Consider the following 13,348-nt stretch of genomic DNA (forward strand, 5'->3'; position numbering starts at 1 on the left):
ATGTGGGACTTGATCCTGGGACTCCGGGATCCCTGGGCCAAAGGCAGGCGCTAAACCACTGAGCCACCTAGGGATCCCCATTAGGCACATTTTAAAATCCATTTGTAATTATAAAAGCTGTACATGACTATATTCTCTATTAAAAAATTTTTTAGAACTTTACAGATAAAGCTGAAGTCCCTTGGACCACTACCCCCAAACCCAGTTGCCTGTGTAGGTAGTATATTTTTTTCCTTTATTGTTCATTTTTTCTTGCCTATGGGTGGCAGATTTTATTTTATGAATTTGACAAATTTCCCTAATTTATTTGCATCCTTTTTTTTTTAAAAAAAAAGTATTTTAAAGTTTTTGTTATTGAACTATAGTTGACATACATTATGTAAGTTTCAGGTGTTCTGCAGCTTGCTTTTTGCATTCAGTGTTTTTAAGGTGTAGTTACATGGCTACATACATCCTTTTGACTGATGAATGATATATTATGCCATCATTTTATTTATCCCTTCCCCTATAGAGAGACATTGACAAATAGGGTAACAGTGAACACCCTGTGCGGGTAGCCTCCTTGGACACAAGGGTCAGTGGACCAGCTGCCTACAGGCCTCCTTCCTCTGCCCTCTTCTCATATTTTTGCATCAACAAGGAATAAAGCAAGAGTTTCTACCCTCCATCTATGTCACCCTCCCTGAGTCCAAGCCACTAGCATCTCCCTTCTGAACAATGCAGTAGTCTCCTCACTGGTCCCCTGCTTCTACTCCTGTTGCCCTCCAGCCTGTTCTCCACACAGGCACTGGAGGGATCCTTTAGAAATGTATCACATCATGTTAATCCTTTTCTTAGACCTGCCAGTAACTTTCCACTCCACTCACTGTGCAAAACACTTTGTTCTCTTGAGTAAGCTTGCCAAGCATACTCATGCTGTTGGACCTCTGTTTCCAGGCTTTTTCCTATGCATTTGCAAAAATATCTAAACACACACACACAGTCATACAGTTTTTATTTTCCAAAATGAGATAATGCTGTGCATTATCACTGCAACTTGCTCATTTTAAGATGTCTCCAAATCAGACAGGGCCCTGGAGACCCCAGCCAGGACTTTTGGCTTTGGAAGATATAAACCCCATGAGAAGAATCAGTAAGGAGGGCTAAGAAGGCAGAGCTAGAAATACCCAAGGACATGGGAATTCTGCTGTCTTCTTGCGCCATATCACTGCACAGGCAAGGAAGTAAAGTTATGCTTAAAACCCTGTTAAGCTAGAAGGGGAAGGTGACCTCTCAGGAGTCTATAGAGGAAAGAGAATACTTCCAATCCTTTTCGTATTTAAATTAAACATCTAGTAATTCACCTCCATCCTTACTTTGCAGCATCATTGTTGAGTTCTACAGGGCCTACTTTTCCACATTCACATTTTAGTTCATAACCATCCCACTTATAATCTGGTGCTCCAGATGGGGTTATGCATCCATTAGGAGTAAGGCATAAGCAGTGTCAAAAACCAGAGTTCCCTTACCAGGTAGCCAGCACTGCCCACTTCGGAAGCCTGCATGTCTAGCAGCAGGGAGGGGGTTAAGGTAAAGGGCATCGTGAGCTGTTTTTCAGAAACACATTTCAGCACCACCCCCACCCTCTGCACCCTCCCCACTCCTGCTGCCCCCCCTTGCCCCTGTCTGGTGACCTCTGGGGTTGGACTTGATTGGCAGAGGGTGTGCAGGGCTCTCCTGTTCATTCAGTCACACGATCTGACAGTATCATGTTCTACTCTCAGCCATTCTCTCTTAACCTGTTTTTTCCTGCTTACTGGATGGAAGTGTTTCCACAGCTACTGATGGGGAAGGCTATTGAGGAACAAGAGTCGGGCCTCTGCAGAGTAGCAGGTCTTCCTAGCACAGTACTGGTGGCACCATAGATAACCTCAGGTCCTTGTGTCACTTTGTGTAGAGGTAGGGATATGACAAATTAGGAACCAAAAAGGGTAAAGAACAGCATTTTAAAGAGTCTTTAAGTCAGTGGAAGCAGAGAATGCCTTAGAATTCACATATCGTAGAGGGGTTATGTGAGATGAGTGATTCTTTTATCTGCTTAGCCATCAGAATAACCTAGATTACTTGGAGAAAAACACTGATTACCAGGCTCTATCCCAGAAATTCTGATTCAATAGGTCTGCAATGAGGTCTGGGAATCTGTATTTGTAATGGGCTCCCTCAGGTGATTCAGAATCTCAGCCAGGCTTGGAAATCCTCCTGCCCCTGACCTTTGACTTCCTTTCCAGCTTTCAGATTCCCCACAGTGAAATCCAGGTCCTAAGTGAGGTGGCACCAGTCTCTGAAAGGCAGCCCATGTCCAAGCCAGTGTGTAGCCCAACCAAGAGGGTGTGGCCCAAGCAGCGCCTCACCTCTTCACCAGCCAGGTTGATACACATTTGGTAACATAGGTGCAGAACTGAGTTCCCCCTCTAGCAGAATAAATTATCAGTTTCTTATGTGTCTTTCCTTGTATCTTTCGTTTTAAAAAGAATTTATGTGTGTGTGTATATATTTATACATATATATGCGTGTATACACACACACATATATGGTTTTTTAACGGCTCACAATTTAATTCAGATGCATACAAATCACCCACTGAAAGTGTACAATTTAGTGATTTTTGGTACCTGACAGAGTTGTGCATCCATCTCCACAATCTAGTTGTAGACCATCTTTGTCACCTCGGAAAGAGACCCTGGGTCATCAGCAGTTATTCCCTATTTCCCTCTAACCACCCCCCAGCTCTGGGCAACTGCTGACTACTTCCTGTCTCTATTATGTACAAGTTTTAGTCCCTCAATTTCTTACACTTGTGGTTGTGTACTGGCCACTGTTCTACACCTTGCCCATTGCGTTGGACAGCCTTTCACCATGCTGGAGCTCTTCTGCCGTGGGAGACAGGGTGAACGGTGCACCCAGAAGATAGCTGTGCCTATCATGCCCCAGGAGAGCAGAAGGATCTGTGGGAACCGGATGTTAAGGCCAAACTTTACTGCCTGTCTTTTGCTGCCACAGGCAGCCTCAGTCCTGGCCAGGTAGAAACTTTTCATCTCTTTCTGTCTTTAGAAACTCATCGCATATGGGCACATCACCGGCAATGCCCCTGACAGTGGAGCCCCAGGGAAGCGGCTCATCGACAGGATCGTTGAAACCATTTGCAACTGTTTTCAGGGCCCTCAGACCGATGAAGGAGTTCAGTTACAAATAATTAAGGTATTTCTGTTTGTTTGCCTGGTCTGGATTTTTAAATAAGAAAGCTAGTCTCCTTTGGGAATTTGGGTTTCTAATTTACCATGTGTTAGTTGTCTCAGGTGGTGCTGAACTGGAACAACAGAGTGTAAGTATCACTTAGATCTTTTGTTAAGTGTCAGAATTTATTAGCACAGACTGAGACAAGAAAAGTGGAACCAGGTGTGTTTTCAAAGTAAACAGTTCCCCTAATAACAATGTAAATTGCTTGTCAATTGAATCAGCTTGAAATCCTCCGGTCTTTCTCCTTGAAATTATGGATTCCCAGTCTGCCATTTCTCAGTGGGCCCTTGATAATCTTATATCAGTCTGCCCCTTGTCATCTTGTCCTGTCCCCTCCCACCTACCCCTAATTCCATTTCCCTGTTCCATTTCTGCTGCCAGAAGTGGTTTGGCATGTGGTAGTACCGTCTGCTTGTAGGGAGAATAGATCGGGATGGCTATAGTCAGCATTCCAGATCTGAAGTCCTCACTGTATTAGCTTTGTGCCAGATGGCTCCACGTTAGCCACTCCTGAAGCTCTCCTGAAAACCCTCCAGGGAACCGGGACACTGACTGCCTATCAAAACCTGTATATTTTGTGATTAATAAAGGTGAGATCAAGTTAGAGCAGTTTCCTTCCTGAGAGAACTGTCTGTATTTTTGGCTTTTAAAAAAGTATCCTGGTAGAAAGCCCTCTTCAACACAGCTTAATTACAGCAAAAAAATCTGGATTTTATGGAGTTAATACCTTTAAACTCAGAGCAATAGGGAGTCTTGGTTTGCAGAGCCATCTTAAAATTTACAGAACCAAACCAAAACAAAGCCAAACCCTGTAGAAAAGTTTGGCTGTGGGAGGATGGGAGGCAGGTGGACGTTTGTGAAGGTGTGAAGGTTGTGGATTTCTGTTCTAGGCTCTTCTGACAGCGGTGACATCCCCACACATTGAAATTCATGAGGGCACTATCCTGCAGACAGTGAGGACATGTTACAATATCTATTTGGCCAGCAAAAATCTCATCAATCAAACCACTGCCAAGGCTACCCTCACTCAGATGCTGAACGTCATTTTCACACGCATGGAAAACCAAGTGGTGAGTGGTGGCAGTCATCAGCTGCGGGGTGCACGACACAACCGATGTGTGAATGGTTTCATTTTAAAGTGTATCCCTTCTTCCTCTGAATTCTGTTTTTGTTCATGCTTTAAAAAGAGAGAAAATCTAGCTTGGGTTTTGGAATCAGCATTCACAATTTGTTTTGAGTTTGCCAAAACAATTTATCTCCTATTTAAAGTGCTATTCTTCTGTTTAAAATGTTATCCTTCAGGCTGACATATTTTCTGGTCCTTCTCAAAATGCTGGGACCAATTTTTTTTTTAAGATTTTATTATTTTTAAGTAATCTCTACACCCAGCATGGGGCTCGAACCCACAACCCTGACATCAAGAGTCACACACTCCACCGACTGAGCCACCCAGGTGCACCGATACTGGGAATATTTAGATTGAATCCCTTTGTTGTTGCCTTTTAGTTGCAGGAGGCCAGAGAGTTGGAAAAACCAATCCAGTCAAAACCCCAGTCCCCCGTGATCCAAGCTGCAACAGTGTCCCCAAAGTTCAGTCATTTGAAGCAGAGCCAGGCCCAGAGCAAACCGACGACTCCCGAAAAGACAGATTTAACCAACGGTGAACATGCCAAGAGTGGTTCTGGAAAAGTGAGCTCAGAGAATGGAGACGCACCCAGAGAAAGAGACCTATCGCTGTCAGGTACACCCTGGGCAATGTTCCTTTCACGCCATGTGAGGGATCCATCTGTGTCTGAGGGGCAGTTCAGGGGGCCTGCTAACATCTGCAGGAAACCTCGGATAGCAGCTTGTCTATTTCTCGCCCTTCCGCCTTCCTTGTCGCTCTTCTTTTGAGGAACACAGCCAGCAAAGCATGATGTCTAATGTCCTGTGTCAGCTGTGTGGTTTTCTCTAAATAGTTCTTGGAATGCAGCAAGCTCCTACTTCTTGATGTCAGTTTCAGTGCAGTGGGCTCAGTTTGGGGTATTTATCTCCCAGTAGTTGTTTGGGTAGTCAGTCGCTCAATGTTTATCTGCCCTGAGGAAGACAAGGGGACCCCCTCTGTTGCGCATACACGGGATCTCTGCATCTTGCCTACAACCTGGCAGTTGGTGGCTACTCATAGACATCTGTGCAAGAAGGTGTGTGGGTGGGTGGCCATGACAGTGGACAGACAGATAGCTTTGTTTCCTTCTGTGACCTAGCACATTACATATTTTTGTTTGTATTTATTTTAAAGATTTTATTTATTCATGAGAGATACAGAAATAGACACAGAGAGAGGGGCAGAGAGACAGAGACACAGGTAGAGGGAGAAGCAGGCTCCATGCTGGGAGCCTGACATGGGACTCGATCCCGGGTCTCCAGGATCATGCCCTGGACTGAAGGCAGCGCTAAACCACTGAGCCACCCGGGCTGCCCCAGTTTTGTTTGTTTTTATTTATTTATTTTTTTTTTTTTTTAAATTTTTTTTTATTTGTGATAGTCACAGAGACAGAGAGAATGAGGCAGAGACACAGGCAGAGGGAGAAGCAGGCTCCATGCACCGGGAGCCCGATGTGGGACTCGATCCCGGGTCTCCAGGATCGCGCCCTGGGCCAAAGGCAGGCGCTAAACCGCTGCGCCACCCAGGGATCCCCTTTGTTTGTTTTTAAATGAAAGAGATATCCCACACCTGACTATAGTCTTAAAACATTAGGCAAGAAATGGTGCATTGGTTATCATAAGATTATTTCAGAATGTTTGCATGTTTCCCTGGGCAATTTGTACAAATTAGTTCTCAAATTCATTTTTTTTCCCCAGGACTATACCTTCCCAAGTGATTTTTGTGTAATAATTCTTTACTCTAGCTGCTTGATCTTCATGAAGTATCTGACTCATCTTTATACTTTATCTTGTCTCTTTTGTCCCATTATTGACAGCAGTTTCTGTTGGTAGTATGTTCTGTGAGAGGACACATGTGTGAGCAGCTTGTGTTCCTCTGTTATTTATCAGCATGCTTGGCAGACACAGGAGCAGACCAAGTGCTGTTGCTGGAAGGTTATTCTATATCAGCTTACTCAAGGAAAGGACAAAAAGAGTTGCCACCAAAAATGGCACGTGTCTCTAGGTGATCACAGAGTTGCTATCTTCAATGTCTCAGGGAAGGTCCCGTGTCTCAGGGAAGGTGCTCATAAACTCCTGGCCCAGGGATCCCTGGGTGGCGCAGCGATTTGGCGCCTGCCTTTGGCCCAGGGCGCGATCCTGGAGACCCGGGATCGAATTCCACGTCGGGCTCCCGGTGCATGGAGCCTGCTTCTCCCTCTGCCTGTGTCTCTGCCTCTCTCTCTCTCTCTGTGTGACTATCATAAGTAAATTTAAAAAATTAAAAAAAAAAAAAAAAAACTCCTGGCCCACCCTATAGATCTCTTGCCATCTTCACTTTCTTAAACTCTCAGGGCAAGAACCAGGTTTTTATTGTAACCCTTATCAGGCTATGGTCAGTCAATAAATATTAGTATTTAAACACATGGTACAAGGGGGAATCCCTGGGTGGCTCAGCGGTTTAGCGTCTGCCTTTGGCCCAGGGCATGATTCTGGAGTCCCTGGATCGAGTCCCACATCGGGCTCCCTGCATGGAGTCTGCTTCTCCCTCTGCCTCTCTCTCTCTCTGTTTCTCTCTTTGTCTCTCTTTCTCTGTCTCTCATTAATAAATAAATAAATAAAAACCACATGGTACGTAGTAAGCATAGCTGTGCAGATAAAAATGCCTCTCTGGCTGCGTCAGAGTGCTTCTACTACAGCCCATTTTCTACATGGCAGCCAGAGTGAGCTTTTAAAAGCATGAATTAGATCACAGCTCCCCTGTGCTTAAACCCTTTTGGTAATGTCCCATCACATCCCATTCAGAGTGAAGCCTGTGCCCACCTTGCCCCATGGCCTCAAAGCCCTGTGTGACCTGGCCCCTTGCCCACCTCTCTCCCCTTATCGACCACACAATATGTAAGCAGCGTTTATCTTGAGAGTGCCATGCTTGCTGCTGGTGCCTTTGCACTTCCTGTCCCTTCCCCCATCCCTCCCATTTATCTTCGGGTCTCTCAGTTCAACCTGATCACTTTCTCTGCAGCTCCCACACTTCTGCTGTATCAGCTCTTCTATTTTCTTCTTAGCGCTTATCACTACCTGAGATCGCTGGAGAGTTTATGTTTCGTTATTCCCGGGCTGAGATCTAGACCATTCTGTTCACCACTACTTTCTCAACACTGGCATGGTGCCCAGCATTCATGGCAGTCACTCAATAAATACATTTTTTTGAATGAACTGTGTGTGTGGGGAGCTTGACTTCTAAAAGGTAGGTTTTTTTTTTTTTAAAGATCATCTATTTATTTATTAATGAGAGACACACACACACGGGGGGGCGGGGGGCAGAGGAAGAAGCAGGCTCCATGCAGGGAGCCCGATGTGGGACTCAGCCCCATGACTCCAGGATCACACACTGGGCCAAAGGCAGATGCTCAACCACTGAGCCACCCAGGGATCCCTAAAAGATAGGTTTGCAAAAACATAGTAGCTTAAAATTCTGCTATAAAACAGTGATTTGCACTTAGTATATCGCTGTGGATTTTGTTGCCAATACTTGGTACCCCCTGCGAGGCTTCTCCCAAGAATGTGGGAATCAGATTGCCTGTAAGAATCAAATAGCAAAACCACAAATAGTGGGTTGGAACAGAAATATGCTGTTACCCTTAAAAAGAGTGAGTGGCTTCTGGTTCTCAAGATGTGGCTCTAAAGGGAAAATGGGTTTTTCAGAAGAAGGGGTTGATTAACATCGGAAGCCAAGGAGAAAGGATAGCCCGAGAGGGGAGTTGGTGGAGGTGCCAGCACAGGGACACAGTGCCCTGGGCTAGAATCCAGGTTGTCCAGGCCCAGTGAGAGGCCAGGGCTCTAGTGCCTCTGTGGTGGAGATAACACACTCTGCCCTTCTCTGGGTCCATCCTTTAGTCATCACTGTCCTAGAGCCACCCCTAACTAACCAGTCACTGTGCCAGGCACTGTGCTTGCTAACTGGGCACTCAACATACATTTTCCTATTTATTTTTATTTACAATATTTATATATCTATTTAGAGAGAGTGCAAGAGCAGGAGGGGCGCAGGGAGAGGGAGAGAGAATCCCAAGCAGATGTGCTGAGCATGGAGCCCCACCTGACGCTTCATCCCTGGACCCCGAGCCGAAATCAAGAATCGGATGCTTAACCAACTGCTCCACCCAGGTGTCCCTATGTTTTCCTGTTTAATTTACTGAGGGGGATGCCTGGGTGGCTCAGTGGTTGAGCATTTGCCTTTGGCTCAAGGCATGATCCCAGAGTCCTGGGATTGAGTCCCTCATTGGGCTCCCCATGGGGAGCTTCTCTCTCTGCCTGTCTCTGCCTCTTTCTGTGTGTCTTTCTTAAATAAATAGATAAAATATTTAAATAATAATAATAATAATTTACTGAGAACCCTCCCCATGGTCTTCTTGGGATCATTTGACTCCCAGTGAAATTTGTCTAGTTGGAGACAGTTCACCACCAGACTTGAACATCTCTTTCCCTTTACTAGTTTTTCATCCCAAGTTGATAAATAAACAGTTGATAAGTCTTATCAGCCTGTGCAAGACATGGATTAAATTGGGATCCCTGGGTGGCACAGCGGTTTGGCGCCTGCCTTTGGCCCAGGGCGCGATCCTGGAGACCCGGGATCGAATCCCACGTCGGGCTCCCGGTGCATGGAGCCTGCTTCTCCCTCTGCCTGTGTCTCTGCCTCTCTCTCTCTCTGTGACCATCATAAATAAATAAATTGAAAAAAAAAAAAAAAAAGACATGGATTAAATTGCTCTGTGTAAACTTACAAAATGAGAATTTTGAGCCTGAGACATTCTAGCTTATGTGAATTTAGGGGCACAGCCAGCAGTCTTCCTTCAGGCACCCCACTTCATTTGTCCATTCACACTCCTTCTCATTGCCCAGCTGTTCTTAATCAGTTAAAAAACAAAACGGGATCCCTGAGTGGCTAAGTGGTTTAGCACCTGCCTTCGGCCCAGGGCGTGATCCCGGGCCAGGGGGCCGGGATCGAGTCCCACATCCAGCTCCCTGCAGGGAGCCTGCTTCTCCCTCTGCCTGTGTCTCTGCCTCTCTCTCTCTATGTCTATCATGAATAAATAAATAAAATCTAAAAAAAGAAAAACAACAGCTTTATTGAGATATAGTTCATGTACCATAAATTCACCTTTTTAAAATGTACAATTCAATTATTTTTTAGTACATTCAGAGTTGTGCAGTCGTCACCATAGTCAATTTTAGAACATTTTCATTACACCCAAAAGAAATCCTGTGCCCAGAAGCTGTCACTTCCCATTTTCTTTTTTTGTTAAGATGATTTTTAAGATTCTGACTTTCTGACTCTCAACATGCATGAGACATTAGTGTAGGTGATTTATATAGCTAATGTAGCTATTGTAGGTACACAAATACCTATTTGTTTAAGGATTTCTTATCTTGTTTTTTCTTCTTGCATCTCATTCTTTAAGGGGAAAAACAATGCTGTTCTTAAATATAAAATAGAACAAAGTTATCCTCCTTCAGGCAATATGGAGATTCTGATCAGACAGCCTTGTTTCAGATCATGACTCTACCTTATAGTAATAGCTCTGTGACCTTGAGTGAAGTCTTTAACCTCTCTGAGCTTCAGGGTCCTCTTCATTAAAATGGGGGCACAGCTAGTACCTATTCTACAGGTTTGTGAGAATTAAATGAGAGCAGTGTCTGGCACTTGAACCTGTGTGTTGGCTATTATTAGCTTTCAAATAAGTCTTTGTTTAAAGAAAAACAAGTTAAAGAGGGTGCTTGGGTGGCTCAGGGGTTGAGCGTCTGCCTTTGGCTCAGGTCATGATCCCAGGGTCCTGGGATCGAGTTCTGCATTGGGCTCCCTGCAGAGAGCCTGCTTCTCCCTCTGCCTATGTCTGCCTCTCTCTCTGTGTCTCTCATGAATAAATAAATAAAATCTAAAAAAAAAAAATAGCTAAAGAAAAAGAGCAAATAGTTAAGGTGGTAATCAGATGCAAAGGTGGTAGGGACAGTGCCATAGAATAAAGGGCACCTGTTTTCCATGTTAGCAATCCCAGATCCTCTGCTTTAGGAATTGCAGTATTTTTTTGTGGACAAAACAAAAATTGTCGTAGACCAACACTCTATAAAAATAGCAAAATATACCTCTAGGCCCCCCTCCTTTCTGACCTATTTTTGATATAACATGCCTTGCCAGGCGGCTCCAGCTCAGGTTTACGACCTCTGTTAGCTATTTAATGGACATTTATTTTGTGACAGTAGATTGCCTAAGTGTTTCTTCCTGTTGAGGAACCATGTTGGTGTGTGGTTGGAATGTGACAGCAAACAGCTTTCTTCCCTGATTTTTTTCCTTTAGTATTCTTGCATATTACCAAGTGCTTGGACATCAGACACAACCACTAGTCTCTGGGAAGCAGGCATGCCACATTTTATTGTCCCCATGTGTTTGCATTGGTCCCTGCCAATTCCACATCTGCCTTCTCCCACTCTGCTTTTTCCCCAGCACTGTAGTGTACAGCATAGCACAGTTAGTTATTATCCTAGCTAGAATGTAAGCACCGTGAGGATAAGGATTTTGTTTTGAGCAGTGATGTATTCCACGTGCCTGGAACAGTGCCAAACACACAGGCACTCAGTTTGTTGATGGAATGAACAAATGAATACATCTTATTACCCCAGCTACTCCCATTCCCCATAGTCTCTACTAAACTGGACAGAAAACAGGGGTGTGGGAGGATGTGTCTCAGATTCCTTTTATTTTTTCCTGATTGTTCTTAGCATTCAACTTTTTTCCTCCAGGTTACCTCATGGTTCCAGATGCTGTCCAGTCCTTCTAGCAGGAAGGAGGAAGAGGGTGGGACTCAAGGACTCCTAGTTGAGTCATGTCCCTCCCTAACAGAGGCTTCACGGAAGCCCCTACAATCCCCAGTAATTTATGCTTACCCCTTGTTAGCTAGAACTTGGTCACACGGCCACCCTTTCTGCTGGGATAGCCTGGAAATATAGACACCCTCTTCCAAAACAATATGAGAGCTCTATAAGGACTCAGGGTATGAGTTAATAACTGGCGTGTCACAGGGGTGGCTCTCCTACTGGCTAGGGAGGGAATGGCAGCAAGAGTGTCTTCTATCTGAACCTATTCACGGTGACCCTCTTATTTTGCTTAGGGATAGAGTCTGTGAGATGGCCAATTAGTAATGGCCAGGTGGTGACTACTAGACATCCCAGGAAACTAGCAGCATGATCTGAACCTTGCAAGAATTTGGTTTGGTTTTGTAACTTTTTTTTTTTTTTTTTTGGTAAAATTTATCGAATGGTGGAGTACAAAGCTCCCAAAGAGGGAGAAGACCAAGAGAGTTGCCCTGGTTTTTTAACATTTTGACAGCATGCTTGAAACTTAAGCACAGCAGACTTCTTTTTTAAAGATTTTAGTTACTTATTCATGAAAGACACACAGAGAGAGAAGCAGAGACATAGGTAGAGGGAGAAGTAAGCTCCCTGTAGGGAGCCTGATGTGGGACTAGATCTCAGGACCCCGGGATCATGACCTGATCCGAAGACAGACACTCAACTGCTAAGCCACACAGGTGCCCAAACACAGCAGACTTCTTAGTGGTTAAGCAGTTAACACTTAACCAGTTAACAGTTGGCAGAACAATTGGATTTCAAATGTAATAAATCCTCAGCTACCACATTAGAAGTCTCATGCTGAGTTCTGGGGTTCTGAGCATGTTCTGAGTGTGAAGGAAGCAAACAGCAGGGGGCATGTCACTCCCCAAGGCTCGGGGGTGCCCAGGGTGAAGGCACAAGAGAAAGCTCTATCTTTTGCTCTGCTGAGCTGGGTAAACTCCAGTTCCTGCCTACAGCTTGGGGGTGGTGGTGAGGGCTTGAGGAAGGAAGAGTGATCCACAGAGGGAAACTCCAAAGTTGTAGCAGATGATGCCTAAGAGTTTCCAGATTGCAGAGGACTAATTTATTTTGATATAATCAGATTTGGCTTTGGAGAGGACTTGTTTGCCCCCTTTGCCTCCTGAGATGTGACCTCCTTCTCCCCCTTCCTATTCTTTCCCTGGAAATACCCACATGTTCATGTTTCTGTCTTTGGGTGTGCTTAGGGACTGATGATGGTGCCCAGGAGGTGGTGAAGGAGATCTTAGAAGATGTGGTCACCTCTGCCATTAAAGGTAAGAACCAAGAGCTCAGCCTCTCTTCCTATTCACTCCTCCAAAAAAAAATCCTTGGCCAGATAATTTTAGTAGTGGAATGCTCACCCCCAATGAAGTCATGGAAACTGAGTCTGCTCATATCTCCCCATCTTTCATGTGGAATTCAGAAATCTGTGGAAAGGATATTTCTAAACATTTCTAAGTATCTAAAAAGTATCTTTTTAGTGATTAATTTTATTCTCCTTGAGGCTGGGTTCAAGAAGCAGTCTGATGATACTAGAATTAGGTGCTCCACTTGGAAGATAGAGGCCATTTCCGGGTACAACCAGCTTTTTTCAGGAGTGGCTATGAGTTCTGAGGTGGTACTCATAGCTGCTGAATGTTCATGGCTAGCCACTGATGTGTCATGGGGACAGTCCACACGTCAGTGGGTTTCACATGCACAGGGAAGTTTTGTTAGAGTTCATTCACAGCTCCCTCAGTTTTATGGTGTGGTTTCAGTGGAATTAAACTCAGAATGACTACTGGATGGGTTTTTTTTTTGTTTTTGCCCTCCAAATCTTAGGTAAATGGCTATATTTGAACACTTGGCTCCAGTGTCAATAAATCATTAATGGTTCAAGAAAATCATTAATTTAGCAGGAGGTTACAATCAGTATTTCTTTTTTTTTTTTTTTTTTTTTTTTTTTTGCTTCAAGATTTCATTTGAGAGAGAGAGAGCACAAGTAGGGGGAGGGAGAAGCAGACTCCCTGCTGAGCAGGGAGCCTGACTTGGGGCTCGATCC

At 44.6% G+C, this 13,348-nt stretch overlaps 1 protein-coding gene across 4 annotated transcripts in view; it reads left to right on the forward strand.

The window, feature by feature from the left end:
* The window catches only part of ARFGEF2 (ADP ribosylation factor guanine nucleotide exchange factor 2), a 99,359-nt gene that overhangs the window by 17,614 nt on the left and 68,397 nt on the right, over window positions 1-13,348 (forward strand). For all 4 annotated transcript variants that reach the window (XM_025470353.3, XM_025470354.3, XM_035705915.2 and 1 more), the window contains exons 4-7: window positions 3,091-3,237; window positions 4,167-4,346; window positions 4,783-5,017; window positions 12,513-12,581. In XM_025470353.3, coding sequence (XP_025326138.1) covers window positions 3,091-3,237; window positions 4,167-4,346; window positions 4,783-5,017; window positions 12,513-12,581 — 631 coding nt within the window. The remainder of the gene's footprint in view (window positions 1-3,090; window positions 3,238-4,166; window positions 4,347-4,782; window positions 5,018-12,512; window positions 12,582-13,348) is intronic.

The sequence above is a fragment of the Canis lupus genome, chromosome 24 (assembly GCF_003254725.2).
Source record: "Canis lupus dingo isolate Sandy chromosome 24, ASM325472v2, whole genome shotgun sequence".
Lineage (NCBI taxonomy): Eukaryota > Metazoa > Chordata > Mammalia > Carnivora > Canidae > Canis > Canis lupus.